The 22108-nt window shown below is 45.1% G+C and overlaps 1 protein-coding gene across 16 annotated transcripts in view; it reads right to left on the bottom strand.

The window, feature by feature from the left end:
• Nucleotides 1-811: 811 nt before the first annotated feature.
• PLAGL1 (PLAG1 like zinc finger 1) overlaps nucleotides 812-22108 on the bottom strand; it is a 55088-nt gene continuing 33791 nt past the window's right edge. For 4 of the 16 annotated variants that reach the window (XM_053663441.1, XM_053663435.1, XM_053663436.1 and 1 more), the window contains 3 exons: nucleotides 20292-20378; nucleotides 7699-8174; nucleotides 812-3092 (listed from right to left, as the gene is read on the bottom strand). In XM_053663441.1, coding sequence (XP_053519416.1) covers nucleotides 1856-3092; nucleotides 7699-7850 — 1389 coding nt within the window. In that variant the 5' untranslated portion in view covers nucleotides 7851-8174; nucleotides 20292-20378 and the 3' untranslated portion in view covers nucleotides 812-1855. Of the gene's footprint in view, nucleotides 3093-7698; nucleotides 8175-20291; nucleotides 20402-22108 lie in introns of all 16 variants that reach the window. The other 12 variants (XM_053663442.1, XM_037144928.2, XM_053663437.1 and 9 more) reach the window with 8 other exon arrangements.

A 22108-nucleotide genomic window follows, 5' to 3' on the forward strand; every position in this document is an offset into this window, starting at 1 on the left:
CCCTCTCGGAGGTAAGGGGTGAAGGGTGTCGACTTGGACATCCCAGAACGGTGGAGTCATTCTGATGGGGTAACCCATGTCCCTTTGTCTTATTGCCTCCCTCCAGGTTACACTGTAGTTTAAGAACCTCCGAGTTGGCTGCACAGCGCCAGCCCCACGCCAGGTCGCCTTTTCCTGTAATCGGCACCGCTGGTAAGGGCTGTGAACCAAGGTTTCTCACATTTGGGCAAATGAACTCAAGGCTTCCTTTTCTCTACCCACCCCCACCCTATTTAGAAGTAAAACAGCAAAAATAGACAGGTTCCAGAGATTGGGGAGTGGATGGGGGACACTTTGTGAAGACACCCCAGGAGGGAGCAGTTAATTTCTAATTCATGCTAGACACGAATGGTGAACACCACTGTAAACTGGGCCAGGGCAGACTAAACCTCGGTAGCTAGTATTTTGCCCTAGACATCACAAATGAATTCATAATCTAGAAAGACTCAGAATTTTATACAGTAATGTTAAGAAATAAGCTCTTGGTGCTGTGAATTTAACAGAAGCACATAAGCTTCTACCTTAAGTCATAACGTTACTGAAAAAAAGTTTGTCTCTAGTAGATGCTGGGTAGAGATTGGACGAGTAGTTGCTGTGGGGGAAGTAATGGCCAGGAGGGGGCATGAGGGAGCCAGCGAGTGTCCCGGTTTGGGTGGTTCGGCGGTGGAGCTGTATGACAAACTAAACAAGCCACAGTCAGGATTTGCAGAGTTTATTATATGTACGATACATTTTCATATAGAAAGCCTCTAAACACAAAAGACAAAGAAGCCTTAACAAGAAGGTTAGGTTTTATATTTTTAAAACTCATTAGATACAAAGTTCAAGAGAGAGATTAACATTGCAAAATGCTATTATTTTTGAATAAAACTAATATTGACTTAAATGATAAATTTTAAAATGCATTTATTTACTGATGATTAAAAATATACTTAAGCAGAGTAGTATTTTAAGCCAGAGCAAAGAAAATTCTTGTTTAATATATATATATATTTAAATTCCAGTAATATTTCTTAACTTCCGGTTAAAAATATAATCAATATTAAAGTCAGCAAAATGCTTTTTTGACTGACGCGTGGGTTATTTTACCACTGAGCCTGGTTACACAGTGATTTTTTCCATCAGATGTAACTGACACAACCAGTTTAGTCTTTAAGATAAATGAAGTGATAACTCATATTGTAGCGTCTTGTGGAAAATATTCAAACTACATTTAAAATGCTTGTTTAAAATGCTTGTTTAAAATGCTTGTTTAAAATGAAGACATCTATTATTCCACAAGAAACTGTTTCCATAAAACTACAGGTTGGCTATGGCAATAGTAACTAAACTACATCCAACCCTGAAGGTAGAAAAATCCCTGAAAAGAAATACACAGCCTAGTTACAATAAGCAATATAAAGGTTATTTTTGTATTCAGCAAATGCTCCCGTTTTGGAGAAATCCAAACCTTCCCAGAGTCCCCTTACTAGGCAGAGCCACAGAGTTACTCAGTCGACATTGTGATGATCATGGCTTCCGACTGAATGTGGTTTGACAGACACTTAGGGACAACAGCCCTCGTTCAAACATCGGCTAAGACAATAGTTGCAGTTCCATTATAGAATACTTGCTTACTACATTTGGTACAAAGCATGAACACTCAGGACAGATTGGCACGATACATGCAGTTCGAGAACTTTATCTCAAGCTAGTCATTACTAAATAAGCCATACTCCCAGTCCTGCTTTCCAAATATTCCCTTGTAGTATAACTGACGTTTACAATGCTGCTTAAACCATCTTCCAGAATGAGAAAAGTGTGCTTTAAAAATCATTTATCTGAATGCATGATGGAAATGAGGCAGGATGGCAGAGCTGGTGCCTGCTGGGAAAACATGGGGAATGGGTGGCAGGGGGAGCTGGCCCAGGCTCATAGTGCTCATGGCAAGGGAGGGGTCTTGCTGCTGCTGCCCCAGACAGCCTAGCCTGTGGGGCAGAGCATCCCCAGGCCCCAGGGCGAGGGGGCCGTTCCCAAAGGCATTTTGGGTAGCAGGGGGGGGCAGCTGCCAGAAGCCCAAAAGGGGGGAAATGTCCAGGGAGGCAGGTATTGCTAGGTTCACGGCTTCTGCAGGCAGCTCCTTGGGCAGGTTCACTTTACCAGCACTGCCCTTAGCCAGATCGAAACCTGGGTTGAGCTTGTGAGGAGACTGAGGCTCTTGCAGAGGCAAGTCCTCAAGCAAATTAATATTGCAAAATCCTTTAGTATCTGCTTTGAGGGACAGGTTTGCAAGTGGGGAGTATGAGGTAGAACCTGTGTACTTGTGATTCTGGAGGGGTGCAGGGGGAGAGCTGGGAGGTGCTATGGGGTGCAGGGGAACAAGGCCCTCTGGCAGAGGCTGCATAGGAGGGCAGGCCTGCTCTGGGGGGCTGTGCGCATGGCCATGCATCTCAGGGGGCAAGCCGCCGGCAAGCCCATTCTGTGTAGGAGCTCCTATCGGGTAAGGAGACAGTGGGGCAGCCTTCAGTTGAAACTGGGGAGAGATGGAGTGAAAGGTGTTCAGAAAGTCTGCAGACTGCAGACTCTCTTTCATCAGCTCCTGTGAGTGTGTCTTCTTGGTATGGCGTGTGAGGTGGTCTTTGCGCCCAAATCTCTGGGCACAAAACTGGCACAGGAAGTCCTTGCAGCCTGTGTGGACCACCAGGTGGCGCCGTACATCTTTCCGGGTGTAGAAGCATCTCTCACAGTGGTCGCACTGGTGCTTCTTTTCCTTGGTTCCAGTCGCGGGCTTCTCTTCGGCGTGGGCTTTGAGGTGATCCAGCAGCACCTCTGTGCTCCCCAGCTCCAAGGCACAGACCCCGCAGGTGAGGTCGCCACTGCTGGCCGCGTGCAGGGCCAGGTGCCTCTTGTAGCCCAGCATGGTGTGGTACTTCTTCCCACACTCCTCACACCCAAAGGCCATTTTGTTAGGGTCGTGGGTTTGGAGGTGGTTCTTCAGGTGGTCTTTCCGGTTGAATGTCTTCTCACAGTGAGCACACTGGTGAGACTTCTGGGGCGAATGGGTAGCCATGTGTCTAGGAGCAGAAGGGAAAATTTCACAACTGACTCACTTTTTTAAGAGCCCATGAAAGGTAGAGAAACAATAGTAAGATGGAATAGTTTTCTCTAGGTTGTGGTGTAAGAAATCATCTTCAGTTTTAATACACTTTTCTATATTTTCCAGATTCTATATTTACATAAAACTTCATGGTAAAAAAAACTAAACAGGTGCTACTAAAAACATAATTCACTTTTCACACCTGTGAGGAATATAGTTGGAGTACAGATTTTCCTAATGTGCACAAAGAGATGGCTAATGGTATGCAAGTATTTACAAAGATGTGACCATAAAAATTTTTCAGGAAGGGGTTCAATGGGTGTACTCTGAAAATTCCTGAATTTCTAAAAGTGACTCAATCTGCCTTGCATATGGTACCCCATTACCCTCCAGTTCGAGGTCATTGTTTCTAATACAATTCCTGCTTGGTTTTTATCGGCTGAGACAAAAAGTTCAGGCCATAGGCAAAACAATAAGAAGTCACCCTTAGCCTCAGAGACAGCGTCTACTTGGACCCCCAAATGCTAACCATACCCCCTGTACTCGGAACCTGTGCCTCCCATGAGATCCTCGCACTTACCTCTTGGCTTCCTCCATTTATACCTTCCTATCAGCTATCCCCCCAGGAGCCGGCAGCCCTGATCTCCATTTCCTCCAAATCCCTGGTAGGGCCCTTCAGCCCACTTCCTGAAGGTCCCTGGTAATTTCATTGGCAGAATTCAAAAGGACTTTTTCTAGGTCCATGCTCCTGCTGCTAGCAGAAGTTATGTGTTTCTTTAACTGAGCTTTAGGGACAAGCCGTAGTCATGCTAGTCAATCTGGAATTTCAAAATAGCTATTTTATAGTTGTATGTGTAAAGCACAAATTAGTCATGGAGAACCAGCACAATTCCATTTCTATCATAGTTCCACGGAATTCCTAAAATCTGAACTCTTGGTTTTTAAAAACTCCATGATACAAAGGAATCCTGAGTTTGTTTTTACAACTTTAAAAAAGGGCCATTTTAGTAACTGTGTCATATAAAACATCAAGTCCTGTATGTTAGTATTTCTTACATAACAGCACCCTTAAACAACTTGTGGCTTGCAAATACAGCATAGGTTGCTTCATGTCCCTTTTGACAGTTAACTCTTTTAGGTGTTTTATCTTTAGGAGTTAAAGCTTGTCCTACTGACAATTTCAAGGTAATTGAACTTACTGACTTTGTACAAAAGAATCTCTAACAACTTTTTCTATGCAAAAAGATACTTTCTTTAAAATACAGTATGCTTAAGCCACAAGTGTACCCAAACTTCTACCCTATACTGTCTATTTGTGATCCTTTTCTAGATGTACAATTAGTAAGGGGCCTACAACCACAGCTGTTTAGAAAACAGTGGTGGTCCCTACAAGGAAGAAGACTGGAAGCCAGTTTGAAAAAGCTAATCTGGGTCTAATTGTCATTTTCCTGAATATAAAAGAGCAAAAACCTCGTATCTTCTTCCTTTCTCCCTTAAAAAACAGTAGCCTGCTCTGTGCAGGGGATGGACAGAAAAGTAAGTTCCCCCTTCCCTCCAGGACACCAGAGCTCAGCCAGCAAAGGGATGCAGATGAGAAAGACAGGCGTAAACAATGCTCAGGAACAGGAGTCAGTGCGAGAGGTGCTGGAGACTGCAGTGATGCTGTTGTCTATTAATCCCAGGGGTACTCAAACATGCTTGCAGTTGTGGAAGGGTCGAGTCTCTTACTTCTTAACAAATAACCGAGTTCTTATTTAATGTATCCGTAGATACAGGAATTGTCAGAACAGGTGACAGGGGACCAGTTTACAAACTTGGCATTTCAACCACTTTCTATTTGGTCCAATACTAGGGACTAGGACCCTGAAGCTCTAACTGGGTCTTCTATTCTTGCCTCTCGAAGCTTTTTCCTTTGTAGAGGACTTTTTGTCTGATTAGAGTTCCTTTACCACCCAGGGGCAGATCAGTGCCCCAGTAACTCCGGCCGTTCCTGCCTAGGGCTGCACCACCTATGAGAAAGGAACGATGACTAGACTAGCCCTGAGCAGTGATACCACTTTTCACAGTCGCCAGCTCCCATCCTCTGAATTTTTTTTTTTTTGGCTTTTTCTCTGCCTGGCATCCTGTCATCCCCTTTCAATTCATCCCTTCCTTACACATGCGACAGTCCCAACCTAGGACATAATCATCTCAGACCCAAAGCTACTTCAACAACTTGTTTCCGTCCTTCAGCTCTCCTCTCACCTCCCAGCGCATGGAACCAAACTGTGTCTGCTCTGTAGTCGGAATCAAATACCACCATTGGGGGTGTTGCCTGGACCACGCCCACAATCTCAGACTTCTTCCAAATTAGAATCGCACTGGATTTGGAACCGGGGATTCTAACCAGGGGCTTCCATCCGCCCAATCTCTGGTCTTCGCCGTCTCCATCTAACTGGCAGATGGGGACGCGTGTTCTCTTCTCTAGTTAAGCAAGTCAGTTATTTTCTCCCTCAACCTCTGCTTATAAAATGGAGTGTATGTTGCAACCGAGGGAAATGGGATGGAATGCTGCCCTAAAAGAAGAGAGAAAGCAAACCCGACAGCATCCTGCCACCTCACCACTTTCCCAGCCCCGTCTTCGATCACTGCGTCAGGCCGGAGAGGCAAGACGTGGGGGTGGCTGTGGCAGGTCAGGCGGTTCTTGCACAAAGGACACTGCTTCCCTTTTTTTACCTCACTCCACACTCTTAACCGAACAAGTTGTTTCCCTCGTTCAGAACGACCACCTCCTAAACATTGCTTAAGACATCTTCAGTGCGGTTCACCACAGCAATGCCACCTAACTCCTGTCATTCCGATCCTCTGTTAGCTCCACTGTCTTTTCCAAACGTTCCTCTCCTCTCCGCTTTCTGGTCTTTACCCACAGTTACAATACCCTTGCCATGGCCTAACCGAGCAAGCACTACTGTCTGTGATCGAGGGAGGGTCACTGCTGTGTTACAGGAGAAGCCCGTTGCAAAAGAGGAAGCCTTTGCGACAAAATCGGTGCACACAGTAGGCACTCAATACTTACATGTATGGCAACTAGAGTGGCCCATGTAGACAACACATTTGAATTTTTAAAAACCCGTGCATTTATAATCTCACTTTGAAAATCAGCTTATTATAGTACATTACTTGTAACAGCAGTATTCTTAAGGTCCAGGAATATAATTTATATCTTTTTTAACTGTTCCGAGTGCCTCGCTCCAAATGCAATCCAACATTTAATAACAAGGTGGCCCGTGTTCATATCACTCAGATGCCAATCTTCTCGCTGAATTGTGCCAATCACCTATGTACTGAAACATAATTTGAAAGTTAAAGCTTTAAAGTTCACCTTGTGAAGATTAAAGACAAATGATACAAGTCTCTTACCCAGGTGTCAAAAGTGCACACCTGTGGGAGGCCTGCGTGTGTCGTTCTGAGGAGACAACGTATAAAGCACACGCACAGTATCCACTGTTAATTGGATACTGGGCAACTTGAACCAATCTTGTGTATATTCTGTCTCTTCTACCATACAGGAGTCCTTTGGAGGCAGAAGTTACATCTCACAAATCCACTTCCCCTATGGAAGTCCCTAATGGCACCCAAGAAATGATTTAGACTTAAACATACTATATTGTTTTGAAAAACAGTTGCTAAAACAGAAGTTTTTATCCTTTGCTGTAGCATGGATGCCTTTGAAAACCTAAGTGTGCATAGTCAGCATCTGTGTACCCCCAGATTTCCACTTGAGCGGTGGCTCTTAGACCCAAGTTGAGATACCGCTCCAAAGCTTTACACTTGGAGGTGTTCCCTCCTGTCCATCCTCACTGTCAGGACCTGGACAATCTCTCCATATATTTCATACCAGGACTGTGACGACAGATTTCCAATCGGCCTACTTGCCTCTTCTCTGCTTCCCAAATGACCACCACAGCCATCATTCTAACATCCTAATCAAATCATGCTCTTCACTACTTAAACTCACCAGAATAAAACAAATCCTCTACAACAGCGGAGAGGGCTTGATGGGAGCTGCTTGCTTCTTTCCTACATTGCAGCCTCACCCTGCCCCTCCTCCAACAGCACCCTCTCTGCATGTGCATTCAAGGCCAAGGCTTAGAACTTTCCCAAACCTCCTTGCTGTCCACTTCCTAGTCATTCTTCATGCCACAACTTAAGACTCTACCTTCCTGGGAAACCTTTCTGAGAAGCCTTCCCAGATCTCACCAAGCAGGGGGACTACATTCTCCCCCTACGCAGCTCCATCAAAGCACTCAGACTGAATTTTAACTTCAAGGAGTCTGTGCCGGCACGACAATCTCCCCTGCCACGGGCCTTTCCCTCTTTCTGTTCTTAGACCTGGCATACTGTAGGAGCACATATCTGTTGAAGGAAATGAACAGATATAGCACAGCAAAACTCACATAAAACTACAGTCACCACTGGAGATACAGCTTTAAAGGCTAAAATGCACCCCATTCTGTGTCCCTTTTCCTTGTAATGTTTTGTCTGAGGACGAGCAAAGCCATTTAGAGGCATATGTTTTTACATACCTTTCTAAAGCCTCTCACCTCATTAATTTATATCTGGAAATGAAAGCTTTGCCACATTCTGGCTGCAAGCACTTGTAAGGTCGCTCCCTGGAGTGAGAATAATTGTGGATAGTGAACTTCTCCAGGGTGAGGAACATCTTGCCACATAATTGGCAGGGGTAGGTGGCCATGGGCTTTGCTTCTCGCACCTTCCTTTTCAGAGGCGCTGACCAAACGCTGTGCCATTTAAGCACAGATAGAAGGATGGTGCAGAGCACATGCGCCGAACCCCCACAGCTGAACTCCAGCTCAGGGGAAAGGCAGCGTCCTGGGCCTGGTTCTACCCAGACCTGGGCCTCTCGGGGACCACTAGCTCTGCTTCCTGCCGTCCCACATCCTAGTGTATGTGCAGTCTCAAGCTGGGAGGAGAAAGTCTGAGGCACAGATGAGATTCCAGGAGTAGAAAGGTAATCTGCATCACTAGAGCCAGGGCTAGTCCTGGAACACCAGACTGTCTGTGGAGAGAAGAGAAACCGTTTTCTTGCATTAGCTATTTGAAAACAATGCTTTTCCTCCCCCACCAGTTCAGAACAGCTACCCAGAACCAACGTGTTCCTTTCAGTGGCTCTAATGCAGCACAGTCCTCCATCCTCCCCGTGTGCTTTAAGAGGTCCTTCTGCACAGAGATCCACCTGTCTGCTTTCCCTGAGTGGCGAGGAGTCAAGCACCCAGTGTTTCCACGGTGGGTGAAACACACTTTCCTTTGTGATAGAGATGGCTACCTCCACAGACTCAGTATAATCTACTTCAAACCACGATCTCAGGTCAGTGTGAGGCTCAGCTGACCAATTAGAAAAATTGGTGTTCAAGTGTTTTCCTGGTACAGAAACAAAAATCAGCCCTGCTTATTCAAACCACAGGCTATTCTTCTTGACTCACTGTCGGCATAACACATGTTGCCTATCACACCTGTTTAAACTACTAGGGGGTGAGATGAAATAATTTGTATACATCTAAACTCATTTGCTTATAAGGTTACCGTGAAGAACTCCTCAACTCAGTGATGTAAACAAAATGGTGTGAATAAAGCTGGTTTAATTCGCTGTTGTGCCTCTGGAGGGAAGCAGAGTATTCCCAGGGGAACAAAACTGATGGTGTAAGGGACGGCTTAGGCTGCACTTAAAATGTGTAGGCACCATCCTGCAGTAAACCGTTTTTACGAATCTCTTCCCCTTTTGCTTATGGGGGCATTTCCTCACTCCCCAGTCCCACCCTGGAGGGCCAAGACACTTGTGGGCAGGCCACTTCTGGGAGGTGGGTGGGCCTGCCGACTCCTCAACCGCCTCAGACCCAAATTAATACCACCCTCCAACCCAAGCAAAGTCTCCAAAAACAAGGCTCTTCTTTTTCTACTAACAGACCAGCATTTGAGGAGCTTTAAGAGCCCGACGCAGTGTCAAGAGCAACACAGTACAACGCTGGCTACCAAGAGTCCTGTGCCATTCCAGAGCGAGTGATTCTCAGGTGGGTTGATGCTAACTTTCTGAGTGCCAGTTAGAGTACGATACACTTACATTAAACAATGTGGAGTCGTTTTGTAAAGAGGCCAGGCCTTTCTGCGCTTTGTCAAGTAAGCAGCACACTCATGGCCAACTGACCAATCATAGCAGGTCTTCAAGGAGTCTGTTCCCTGCATTCACTTACTGCCAAATCTTCAGCATTGCTCAGTATGAAAAGCTCATCTTTACTTAACTTCCAGATCGGAAAGCTACTTTCCAATTGGTATAGCTACTTTCAGATCAGAAAGCTGGAGTCTAGCTAGACGGAGTTTTATTATAATAGGTCAAGCATCTTTAACTATGCCAGCCCGCAGCACAAGTATACAGGCAAACACAGGTTCCTTTTCTAGTGGGCAACACCTGCAGCAAACCTCCGTGCTCTTCACCGGCTCACTCAGACGTTCAGTGTGCGGTCAGAGTCCGCAGGAGCCAGCACCAGGCACACACCCTTCCGCGTCCTGCCCCACCTGCTCGGAACCGTCAGGGCTGACGTGCACACTCTGGCCCGCAGCTCCGGCGCTGGTCCGAAGCCAGAGACGCGCCTTCTCAGCCATCACTTGGCACCAAACCTTCCTTCTGAGGGCAGCTCTCGCATACCTTGTTCCACCGAGACGAGGTGCGATCACTGGAACTGAACCGCTGGCCCGCTCTGTCCAAATGCCTCGCCCCGCCGCCTCGTTCCCTCAGAGTAACCCAGTTCCTGCCCGAGGCTCTGCTGGGACGCGTCCCCAACAACCCTGGCCACAGAATAATTCCTTCCAGGAATCTCCCGTGTGGCCAAGTTTCTGCTGCCAGGTCTCATGACATGACCTACTCCTCCAGCCCAGCTATAAAAGGCATGGAGCTGGTCATCGCCTCTAAATACACTCATCTCATTCACTCAGAACTGCTCTGTGTTCTTCCCAAGTCGGTCAGACAAGATTAAACTGTACACACAACACGAAGCGCAACACTCATCTTTTCCTCGTTGCCTTCATAGCTGAACTCAAAGTGGCACTAATCACTGAGAGTGACTCTCTGTGATGATGAAAATGTCATACATATGAAGACGACGGAACTCAAAATGTGACACTGAGAAACTCTGGGTTAACGTAGGTTGCCGTGTGTGGCTAATGGCTGACAGACAGCACAGGCAGGTTCCTCGTCTCACTGTCAGAGGAGGAGAAGTAAGGCTACGCTTGCCTCTAGAGACACTGTGCTGAGTCACCCTCAGGGGTTTCTCTGAAGCCAGGGAGGAATCTACGTAGATCCAGTCACTTGTTCTAGAGTACAGTGGAAAGACTCCCCAGTTCGAACTCCAGCTTACCCACGGTTAGCTATATGAATGGGGACAACCAAGTGAAACAAGATGGATCTGCAAGCATGCTGTAATCTAGAAATACACTGTACTAGTACATGAGATTTATGAAACACTGGCATGAAAAGTAGAAACCATCAGCTGACACATGGTTCTAACTGCTCAGCTATGAATACAATGAAAAAAGGCATGTCCCTTCCCTACGTAAAATTCATCACTGATTGCCCAGCTGGCAGTCTGGGCAACACACATGCTCACGCGTGCAGGAAGGGCACTTGGGGGTGCAAGGAAAAACTAGCCTTAATTCTTCTGTTTCTCAAAAGATATCAACTTTGACAGATTGCTTAGCAATACATCAAGAATATAAAAGAAAAATGAGATTTGATTTTTTAAAAAAGTGCCTTCTCTTTAGCATTAATAAAGTTTTCCCAGAGACTGTCTCCAGCCACTTCCCTAGATTCAGGAGTCTGACAACCACAGACATCATTACCTACGTTTCTCGTGGGCCTTCAAAGATGGGAGGTTCAGACACGGCCATGTTTCATTTAAATGTGAGGCATATTTCCTCCAACTCTTTATCCCCAAAAAGCAACAAAAAGTTAAGTCGGTTAAACATTTTAATACTTATTTAACTTATTTCATAAATGTCTTTAACCAAGACATTATCTTTCTGAGTTTGAGATCTTTGTGTTAAATACAGCTACCCCATCGCTAAGTCCACAGTCGGTCTTCAGATGTTGAACTGAATTAATTTTAAGATAGTAAACATTCTTTAAATTCTTTAGGAAGTCTTTTTTAATGAAGAATTCAAATTCACAAATAGTTAATTCCCTTCACCATAACTCTGAATTTCATTAATATGGATGTTCAAATATAAATATTTGCATGGCTTTCATGATAGAATCACAAACTTCTATTGAAATAATATTTCCCACCAGACTATAAATTCACTGTGGCCAAGATCAAAGCTCAGCCACTATTTAAAAATAAACCGTGAGGATAATACAACATCTCCCATCCCCACGTACTTGACCGGTACTGGCTGGCTGTTGCTGATTCCAATCTTTGGTTGAAACCTGATGCGCTCTGTGGCCACATCCTTAAAACAGACTTGTGATTAACTTTCTATTATCTGGCAAACCACCAACAATCCCGACAGAGAACTGACAACTTGATGGTCCTGACGATAATCAGTCTATTCTGTGACCTGACACACGGATTGCATTCAGGTCTTAAATACGGTAATATTTCAACACCTGTCACCCGAGGAAGGTAGTCAGTCTTCCCCCAAAACATCTCAGGACATAATTTTCAATCCCCTTGATTCTAAAAATACTGAGTGAGTGATCCAGATCTGCCAGTATGCCAAAGAAGGCGGTGCCATCTGCTTCCTTCTGTTCATGCTGATTATTTTAGGGATGAGAGAGGATCAGATTGGAATAAGAACATATATATATGGCAACAGCCAGGAAGGACTGCGTTCCCTGAGGGCTAAGGGTATACGATGGGTGGAGGGAGAGGGCAGAGCACAACTGTAGTTCCAGGGCGTCCCCAGTGCTGCGTAACCCAACCATCTGAGGGGGACAAGTGTTCTACAGTAATCTCAAAATAAACTATGACTTCTGGCTTCTATTTCCATTGTCCCCAGTAACACAATATAAGACCCATTTTCTGAGAGGGCATTGAATTGCCATTTTCAGTCTTTCAACTTGGATGCTCTTAATTTTTCTCTTTTCTTTTTTTTACTTGACTTCACTCATCAGCAATCCTCACAGATACAACAGTTCTACTCCATACGTTTCTTTCGGTCATACTCCCCAAACCTGGCCTTGTTTTTATATAACTGTGTTAAGGCCAATTTTAAAAGGGCCTCCAATAAGCTTCTGTTTCTCCTTACACTCACAAAAATAAGAAACTCTGACTTAAACGAAAAAAAGAGACCATTCCTCTTGACACTATCAATTCAGGCTGACTCTTCCCAAAGTCATTGATACTATTTCCTAATCCCTGGGCCACATATTTTGTGCCTCAATCACTGCATTTTATCATTTTAAAAAAAAGTTTCTATAATAAGGTTCTTCTGAAATTCACACAGTAAACCATGTGTACCATGCCATTTCAAATACGGGTAGAAATAATTTAACAGGTCCCATCAGGTAACACAGGCCTACCTTTTGATTAGAGGGCAGGCTCCCCTCAAAACCACAGGGGTTCATCTGTCAGCATCTTTCAACAGAGAACCAAACGTAATCATTACCATCCACTAACACCTGAGCTGACACATCATGTGGCAGAAGGTGCCCAGCTGGCTGCAGACCTTTCTCCCACAGTGGCCCAAAGGCAACCAAGGACGCAGATGAATCCACCTGCTATTTCCTTCACGGGCCCCCTTCTCTCACACTTCAGTGTTCACACTCTGCCCTGTCCTGGCACGTTCTGTTCCTCCTGTCTCCTCGGCTAACTCCTACTTTTCCCAGCCACTCCCAGGCAGAGCAGTGAGTTCCTTTCCCATGTGGCAAGGGGGTGAAACTGGGAGACCCCTAAGGAAGTAATGCTAACAGCCCAGGTGAGACCCCAGCAGCTGTGGTGAAGACAGGAGGGGATCACTGGAAACCACGGCTGAAGTGGAAAGGCAAGAATGTGTTTGGTGCCCCCACAAAAGGTTCTTCTGCGTCCCTCCTGGAATATTCATTCAACAGCTTGGGAGACATTTCCCACTCATGCGGTTGCAACAACTTGCTGTCATTTGTGCCCGTTGGTGGGAAACACTGACTGAGTCTGCCCCTCTATTTCGCTCTGGGGAGCCTGCCCCACCCTGTGAGACCTGTGTTCCCCCACAGCCTGCTGAACAGGCAGGTTTGCTGCCTACTAACTCTTTCAACTGTGACCGTGAAAGATCTCGTCTTGTTAACTAACCCAGTAACTACACTCTTATTTTCTCAGAAAATAAGGCTTGAAATAAGCAAGAAAGCCAAAGGGAATTGTTTATTTAATACTCAGAAAATTAATAAGGATGCTGTCTCACTGATTACACTACTGCTTTGGAACACCAAATGCAGGCACTAAACTTAGAAAACTGAAAAAGCACAGAGTGCTTTCTATTTACCAACAGTGTGAGTAATATCTGCAGTTAAAGATGGTAAATTGAATGAAAGTACATAGCTCCAGCCTCTCCCGAAACTCTTAAAACAGTATCAGTGAGATTTTTCAAAAACACAGCCTAAGGTAGCAGGAAAGGAGGTACCTGCAACAAAATTCTGGGTGCTGGAGAGCAGGTAATGGAGCAGTATTTTGATTTAGCAGTGCCAAGAAAGCTGGATTCTAAGCAGGAAATGATAGCTATGCAGCAACTGGATTTACCCTAGAGAGTCCATCAAAAGTCTCAGAAATTTGGGCACTGGGTACCTCTGGAGGTGGGGGCAGGGGTTGGCATGAGAGCAGAGGGGCCGAAAGTCTGGTGGTGAAGCAGCCGGCCCTCAGACCCCCTCCCAGGGGAGGCCCAAGGTGGGACACGATGCTGACACAGGATGGGTCCAGGGGAGGTTCACATGCTTTCCCCATTTGTCTGCCAAAACTGTGCCTTCTAAGGCAGGAGACTGAAGGGTCTTTTCTGGGGAAGCTGATTAGCCCAAGAGAAAAGAGCTGACACCCAGGACCAGTGGCAGTCTCCAGGGTCTACCTGCATGACCCTGCGACACAGCCCTTGTTGACAGGCCCTGTCTAAGCACACAGAGCTTAAACCGGCTTGTTCACGGCTCCACTCATACAAATCAGCAGGCAACCAGGGATCATCAGAAATCAGAAGAAAAACTGACACAGAACAAATACAAAAAAGCAATTAGGATAAAGGAGAAAATAAAAAAGACTATAGAGAACAAAACTTCAAAAACAACTATCATTAACATCCTAGAGAGAGACAGATTTCTTGGTCCATCATTAAAATCACAGCCCTTGTACTTTCTAGTCTCTGGCCTTCCCCCTTCATTGTACTTGGCTGGCAGAACGCCAGTCCTCATTAGCCTCTTGAATCCCAGACCAACCCCACTCCCACCCCTGGCACTCCTCACACCCCCTTTCCCTGCTTTTTTTTTTCCTTTTTGTCATACACTTACTACATCTGACACTTTGTGTTTCATTTCTCAATACCCCCACCACCTCCCAAACAAACACGCTGCAATAAAATTCAATTTTTAAACCAGATAGGCAAAAATGGAAAGTTAGGCAAAACCAACAAAGGCCATTCCTAACCCTGGAGTCGTGGACAGAATGTATGCCTTCAAAGATACTCTTCCTTAGCAATTTACAGATAGGGTTCAATTAATTGCTCTGTAAAGATGTGTGCGTGAAAAAGGGTAAAAATAATGAGTAACTCTTAGGATGGGTAAGGAATACAGTTAGTTGTGTAAGAGGTGACCACCTCTTGCTTGAGACACAGACGTTTCAAGGAGAAGCCCAAGTTAAAGCTGAGCCCGCAAGTTCACCTGGCGTCTAAGGGAGAAGTAGTTTATTTCAGCCCAAGGGAGTAAATGAACACAGGGCACTTGACAATCTGTAGTTCAGTAGGACTGAAATAGGATTTAAATACGGGGACACTGTGGGCATGCAGGCTGGAGAGAGAGGCAACAACTAATCATGAAGGGTCAGTGACGAGTATCTCCATCCCACTGGGAGAAGGTGGGCTTTTCTGTTGTAATAATTTAGTGGATGACTAACCTATTTAATCAAGGTTAGCCACTAATTTGAAGTTTATGTGGAGGTGGAGTGAGGCAGGTGGGGAGAAAAGATATAGGACCGGGCAGAGAATGCCAACAAAGCACCGTGTCAAGGGAATGAGAAGCAATGGGAAAGGTGGAAGGTCAGAGATACAAGCCTCAGAGAACCACAGAAGACTGAGAGGAGCCAAATCACAAGGGGCAAGGACAACCCCAGTCTGAGGACCAGGGAGCCAGGCAGCAGGAACCCATTACAAGCAGCAGACTTGTCCAACAGACTTGTCCAATTGTACTTCTGATCGATAATTATGGCGGGGATGTGTAAGGTGCACTGGAGAGGGGTAGTGAGACCATTTCGGCTTCTGCCCTTTTTCAGAAGAGATTAACAGTTGCCTTAAATGGAACAGAGGGCAGACTGAAATGACAGTTAACAGAGTAGTTAGATTAGAACTCAGGCTAGGGTAGAGAAAAGAGGTGACAGGGTGGCAGACGGGGAAAGGAAGGATGAGCACCCAAAGGCAAATGGAGCGAAGTACTGGAGTTCCAAGTTGTTTTGGACATGCCGAGTTCACCGGTGCCTAATGGGCGTTCAGCAAGGGGGCTGACTGCGAGAAAGAGAGCTGAGGCCCCTCTTTAAGCCAATCAGAGCAAACGATACTTAGGCTGTTTGGCTTTAGGGAAGTAGGTACCATTATGAACCTTGCTTCTATAAGTGTCTTTATAAATTACTGAGCTCTACATGGGTGGCCTCCAAGCCTGTTGAGAAGCTCACACCATCAACCCAGAGTGGTGTGGTAAAGTGACTTGTCCTGGGGGGGAGGACGAACTTGTTTTTTTCATGGCAGGCGGCAGGCTGCAGCTAGTAGGAGCTTCCCTTAGGATTTCTATTCTGCCCTCAGGAACAGGGCAGAAGCAGGCTTGCGGGGACATGCCATTCTCAGGGGCACCAAGGGCAGAAGAAGCCTCCTGTCTCTAAATTCCCCCAGTTCCTCTTGGGTAAGACAGTGTAATGACAAGTCAATGGTGATGTAAAAAAATAAGCAAAATGAAAATTAAGTTTGCACTAAAAAAAGTAGTAAGATGTTACAAAATAATTTCTGACTGGTGATTGTACAAAATGAGACCCTAACGCTCAAAATCCCTGCTCGGTTGCCCACTCTATTAAAAGAAGGCAGGCTCTTTACAGCCGGGAGCCTTTCTCTGCTGCAGTATGTTCAGTGAATTGAAGGTGATACCTAAGCATTTTAATAGTTGAGGCTAGCCACTCCAGTCTACATGGAGGAGAGACAAGGAAGGTGGGGGGAGAAGAAGTAGAAGCAGGTAGAGAAGGCCCACAGCGCTATCTCAGTTGGGACTGGTGGGGGAGGGGGGGAGGCATGAAGAAGCAATGGAAAAGACAGAGGCCCAGGAATGTGAGCCTCACAGTCACAGAAGACTAAGAGAGGCTACACCCCCAAAGGGAAAGGATGACTGGGCCAGGATCTGTCCCCACGAGGGTGCTTTCTCTTATAGATGTCTGTAAGCACCCAGGTCCCTGCCCTCGCCTGCATTCAGTGGGAGCAGGGGCGCTGCACCACCGGGCAGTCTCCAGACAGGGCCAAAGTGCTACAGGACGGGTTGGTCCCCATGAATACCCATCCGGCAGAAAGGAGGGAAGAAAACATCTTCACAGATTCGTAAATCTCCCGCAGGCCTCCTCTCCCCGTCACATATACTGTATTCTTCAATATAAACATTTAGGAAGAAATATCAAATGTCTCCAAACAAGCAAAATAGGTACGTGCACCCAGAGAGGCATGTGTGAGGTCCAGGATTGGTTCTGCTGCGGAAATGGAGCGGACCTTGCTGTAAGGAGACTATTAATGAACTCTAGGTAGCACAGTGGGGGTGAGGGGCAGAGAGCCGTCCTGAAATCCAGACAAGAGCCTTTGGTATTAAGAGAAGATTTTCTAGTCATTAAAGTCAGTGATGGGGACTATTCCTTTGTGACAGCTGAAAATAGATCCCCCTCCTCCCTCCCAACAAATCCTTTAGGCTCTTTTTAGGGTAGGCTTCTATAGCTGACAGCCCTGATCTCTTTTCCTGGGACTTTAAGAGTAGGGCACGGAGGAACCAAAACTACCTAATTAGCGGCAGGGCCTATTGTCCTAATACGGTTACCATTCCAGGCAAAAGAAAAGCCTGGGTCCTTCCCAGGAAGTGTGTGAGGGTAAAGGCTCAACTGAGAAAAGAAACAAGAAAAGGAGACCAGTCACACTGGTGACAGGAAGCCAGACTCATGAGTCAAACATCTCTTGACAGAAACTTAAAAATTATATGAGATCTGGAAAAGATGCTCAAGACTTGGGTACACTGTGTAATTCTCAAACAACAATATCTCTAAATAAACAGAAAAAGGCTTAAAGTACAGATAACAATGCTGTCAACAAAGTATCTCTGGGGGGGTGTGGAATTAGAAATAACTTTTCTGTGTTTTTTTTTTCTTTTTGAATATCTGTACTTTCTAAATTTTGATAATGAGTCCCTAGGCTGAATCTAGGAGTGTACCAGGTGGACCAAAGGGAGGCAGTGTATTTTCTGCAGACAGAAGAACATAAAAAAGCTCAGAGGCAGGAAGCAGCAGAGGGCAGCAGGGACAGGGTTCCATCTGGTTGGGATGCAGGTGTGAGTACAGGGGCCTGGAGAGGGGGCAGTGCCCTGAGCACAAAGGGTCCCACACACCAGGAGAGGACCTGGGGTTATCCTATATGGAACTGGGAGGCAGTGAAAGTGAGGATATTTCATCAACAGATTGCTTTACACAAGAAAGCAGTTCCAAGTAATCACTTATCCATCCCCCATGGATAGCTTCATTACCCCAGGGCACAGCCGACTTAAAAGTACTGTTCTGAAACACTAAATGGTCTTTTTGACACAAGATGAGCCTGAGACCAAATCTGATTACCCGAATGGACACGAATGTAATTGGCAGTTTTAAATGACAACTTAGCACTATTGTTTTTCAAGCTTTTGCAATGGATGAGCATCCAGAACTCACTTTACTAGAAACTGTGTACAGTTAAGAAAGAAAAGTGGAATTGCTACCCAGGTCCCAGCCTCAGTCCCCTCCTGCAGAAGCCCAGCTCAGAGACCATGTGCCTGTTTATTCGACACCGTACTATAGGACACTTCAGTGCAGACTTTCTCTCTGCCTTCCCACGTCACCTCGTAAGTTTAAATGATGCAAAGCAAATCGTTCATCCAGGAATACTTAATTTGAAATATATGAACAGTTATACTCAAGATATAAATATAAATATGTATCATTTAGGATGACCCCAGGGTTTCATTTTTTTTTCTTTTGAAGATGATAAACATTTCATCAGGTTTCCATCTCAAAAGGAAATGACACGAGAGAGACAAGGCAACTTTTTCAAGCCCCTGCACTGGCTTCTCTGAAAGGGAGAAAGGAATGTCAAGGAAATGGGGGAGAAAGCTTAAAAGGAGTGGAACATTAGCAAGCAGGGCCGCCTCTCCTTTTCACCTTAAGTCTTTTCTCTCCCCCATTCACAGCTTTGGGTCCTTTGTTTGTTTAACAAACCATTGCAATTATACCCAGTTCAATGGGGAGGAATGCGCACTCTCTAAGTAGCTGTCCTTGCAATCCACATGTGTGGTCCATACCACAGCCCATCCGCAGGCAGCTTCAATGTGCTGGTCTGTGCTCCAGTCACCCCAGAGGCCGGGCACCTTTGCTGACAATAAGCCCCAATTTCCCGCTGCCGCATGCTTGCTGTTCCTTCCCAGTAGCCTATAGCGATGTCTCAAGCTGAGCTTCCTTTCCTGCTCACCTAGCGACTGTACTGGCCCTCCTGCCTCGGCTTGTCCCACTCTGCTCCTGTGCCTACTGCCTAGTGTGTTAGCCACCCCCTACCTGTCTTCAGCCCAGGGACTCACCACCAACTACTGGGCAGACGCAGTTCAGGATCTTGCTTCTAATGTCACTCACGTGGTAAATGGAAGATACAATGAATGGTGAGATCACCCCTCTTCACCTAATCAGAACTGCTAGTGCCTTTCTCGGTTCTAGTAGATACACTAGCAGATTGGGATGGATGTCAATCTCTTAGCCAATAAGTCAAAATATAATTTAGCAAGAACATTATATTTTAAAGGGATTCAAAATAATATTTAGTAAAACAATAATATATTTCCTTTGAACTCATAGAAGTCCTTTCATGCTATTTTGTCTACTAATTTCCATCTGCCAGCCCTTTGAGAGAGGCAGCAAAGCATTTTCATTTCCCTCTAACAGATGAGGAAACTGAGGTTCAGAGACTTAAGTTCTCTACTCACAGGCACTGATGAATACGATACTGAGAATAATGAACTGCACCAAGCGAAGCATCTGGTACACAGCGAGTGCCCCAAAGTGTTCACTTCCATTATCATTACTGATGACCACAACAGTGACCAGAGGCCAAACCCAGGTGTTCCGAGCTAAGCTTCCCTCTTTCCACTTGCACGTGGCCACCCCCGACTAAGATGTCTGAAGGGACAGCGGACTTCAGCAATAGCTTTCGCTATAGCGTTTCCAAACAGAGCCTCAGTAGCTGGATTCCCTAGTGCCACTGGTATGCGACCAGCATCATCTTCAGGCTTATCAGTCAACATCTTCCACAAAGGGGAGGGTAACCTTTCCATGTTCTCTTACGTACACAGTTAGGAGTGCAGTCAAAGCAGCATTAAAGCTTCTGAACCGACAGGGCTGTGAGCAGAAAATTCCATAGATCGGCAGATACTATGGGGCTGCGGAGGGGGAAGAGCAGAGGATATGGAAAGTTGCTAATAGTATCCCCTGAGTCCCTGAAAAATGCAGAGTGTAGGAACGCTTTTTTAAAGAAGAAAAGATTAAAAATTCTATTGTAAGCTATTTGCAGTGTGAGAGGGAAATGTACTTTTATTCTCTACTAGAACCTTTTTGAAGTACTTTGAACCTCCTGCACATCTTTGACTTATTTTACTGTGTGTCCAAGCAGTTATTGTGCCAGAAATAATTTCAAACAGCGACCACCACTTGCATACCTACTGGGTGACAGGAAACGTCAGTGTTCAGATGGTCACGGGGTCCTCGCAGGCGTCTGCGGATCCTTGCAGGTTGAGGATTCAAACCTGTAAGGAGAGATCTTGCACGTCTTCAGTGAATGAAGCCAGCAAAACATCCCCCTCTCATGCCGCAACTGGGGCTTCACTTCAAGAGCCTACACTCAACTGATATTGTGCAGAGAGATTTTCTATTGTGCTTCCGTTCATTTTACTAAGCGGAAGGAAGATCAGTTTTAAACTTCGAAACCCTGTGTTGTAACACCTCAATAGACCTACCACCCTTAATTTTTAAGTATCAGAAATACCAAACAGCAGAAGTCTTAAAACGTGTGGATCATCTGCTATATTTAAGAGGTGTCATAAAGTTCATAATGCTGTAACTTAGAAGATTTTCAGTATTTCATATAATCTTGCCCAAGACAACCTTTAAGTATTTCTATTATATCCTTTGTCCTACTTGCAACTAGATTTTAAAAACCCTGAAATTTTCCCGATTTCTGCAAGTAGAAAAAAAAACCCCATGCAATTGCTTACATAAAATATTCAAAATAGCAGTCAGAGGAAACGGTATTTTAAAAAAATCAACAGTATTAGAATACCATAAAACAGGTATGCAAATCCAGGCAATAACAAACCTGAAACAAATTATGAATTGAAAACGTCAGTAAAACTAGTAGGCATTCATATTCAACAACAGCTTTGTATAAATGTACAGACTTAGCAAGTGTGCAGGGTGGAAAGGCTGAAGGCTCCAAGGTGAATAGACAGTCCAGTGGTTTACCAAACCTAGCCATGCATTAGAGTGCCAGGGAAATCTTTGGCAGAGGCTCACATGGCATCCCTAGGGCCCTGAGATTTATGTTTGTACCAAGGCTTCACGGCCAAGTCTGCAGCCGGCTTTGCACTACAGATCCCTGGTGAGCATTCGGAAACTGGTATCTCTGGTCACCAATTAATTATAAAGCTTGGCTTCTTCCAAATAAGACTATTCCAACCAGTTGATCCTCTTAGGTGAGAAGCTTTTCAAGGTTTTCTTAGCCAGTACAAAGATAAATATATTAAGAAATAAAGTCAATTATAGCTCACCTAAGTAATTTTTTCACTTGGTTGCCTCTTTTCTTAATTTGATCAAAAAAGACTATATCTGTTTATTTTGGGTAAGAACATCACTTTAAAAATAAAAAAATTAAAGCCATTTTAGACAACTAAATCTTTAAAATAACCTGCCACAAATTCAAGGGAAAAACTGGAGTGGGTTCTTTGTCTGAATCATCCAGAGAATTTGTTTTAAATGTATTCCTCACTTTGCATGTATAAACACTTCACAAATCATCTTCATGGTCCATCTCTCTTCTCAAAATACTCAACATTTATCATGGTCTCCAAAGGCCTGGATTAATTTCTTTTTAAAGGCTTTAAAAACATTAAAGCAAGGGAATGAAATTCTTCTGGATGATTCTTCCTTTGCCCCTACCCATCTCACCAACAGACAATACCAACTGAGGAATTCAGACGCGGAGGCTCTCTTCTGCCCCACTAGAAAGCATGCACATGACATGCAGTACGCAAACCAGGCCGTGGAGTAGCTTAGCTCCATTGTCAGGATATTCAAATTATCACTGAAAGAAAGAGATTCCTTTCTGAATTCAACAATACTCCTTGGCCTCCGAGGGCTCACACAGGAGCTTATTCTTAAGCTGTTCAATGTAAGCAGCACTAGTGAAAGAGGAGAACCCTGGCCGGGAGGAGATCAAGTCCCTGGCCTTTCCCACCTGCCATCTCTGCACCAGTCTAAT

Source organism: Artibeus jamaicensis, unplaced genomic scaffold (assembly GCF_021234435.1).
Source record: "Artibeus jamaicensis isolate MK-2021 breed Jamaican fruit bat unplaced genomic scaffold, CSHL_Jam_final contig_3176, whole genome shotgun sequence".
Classification (NCBI taxonomy): domain Eukaryota; kingdom Metazoa; phylum Chordata; class Mammalia; order Chiroptera; family Phyllostomidae; genus Artibeus; species Artibeus jamaicensis.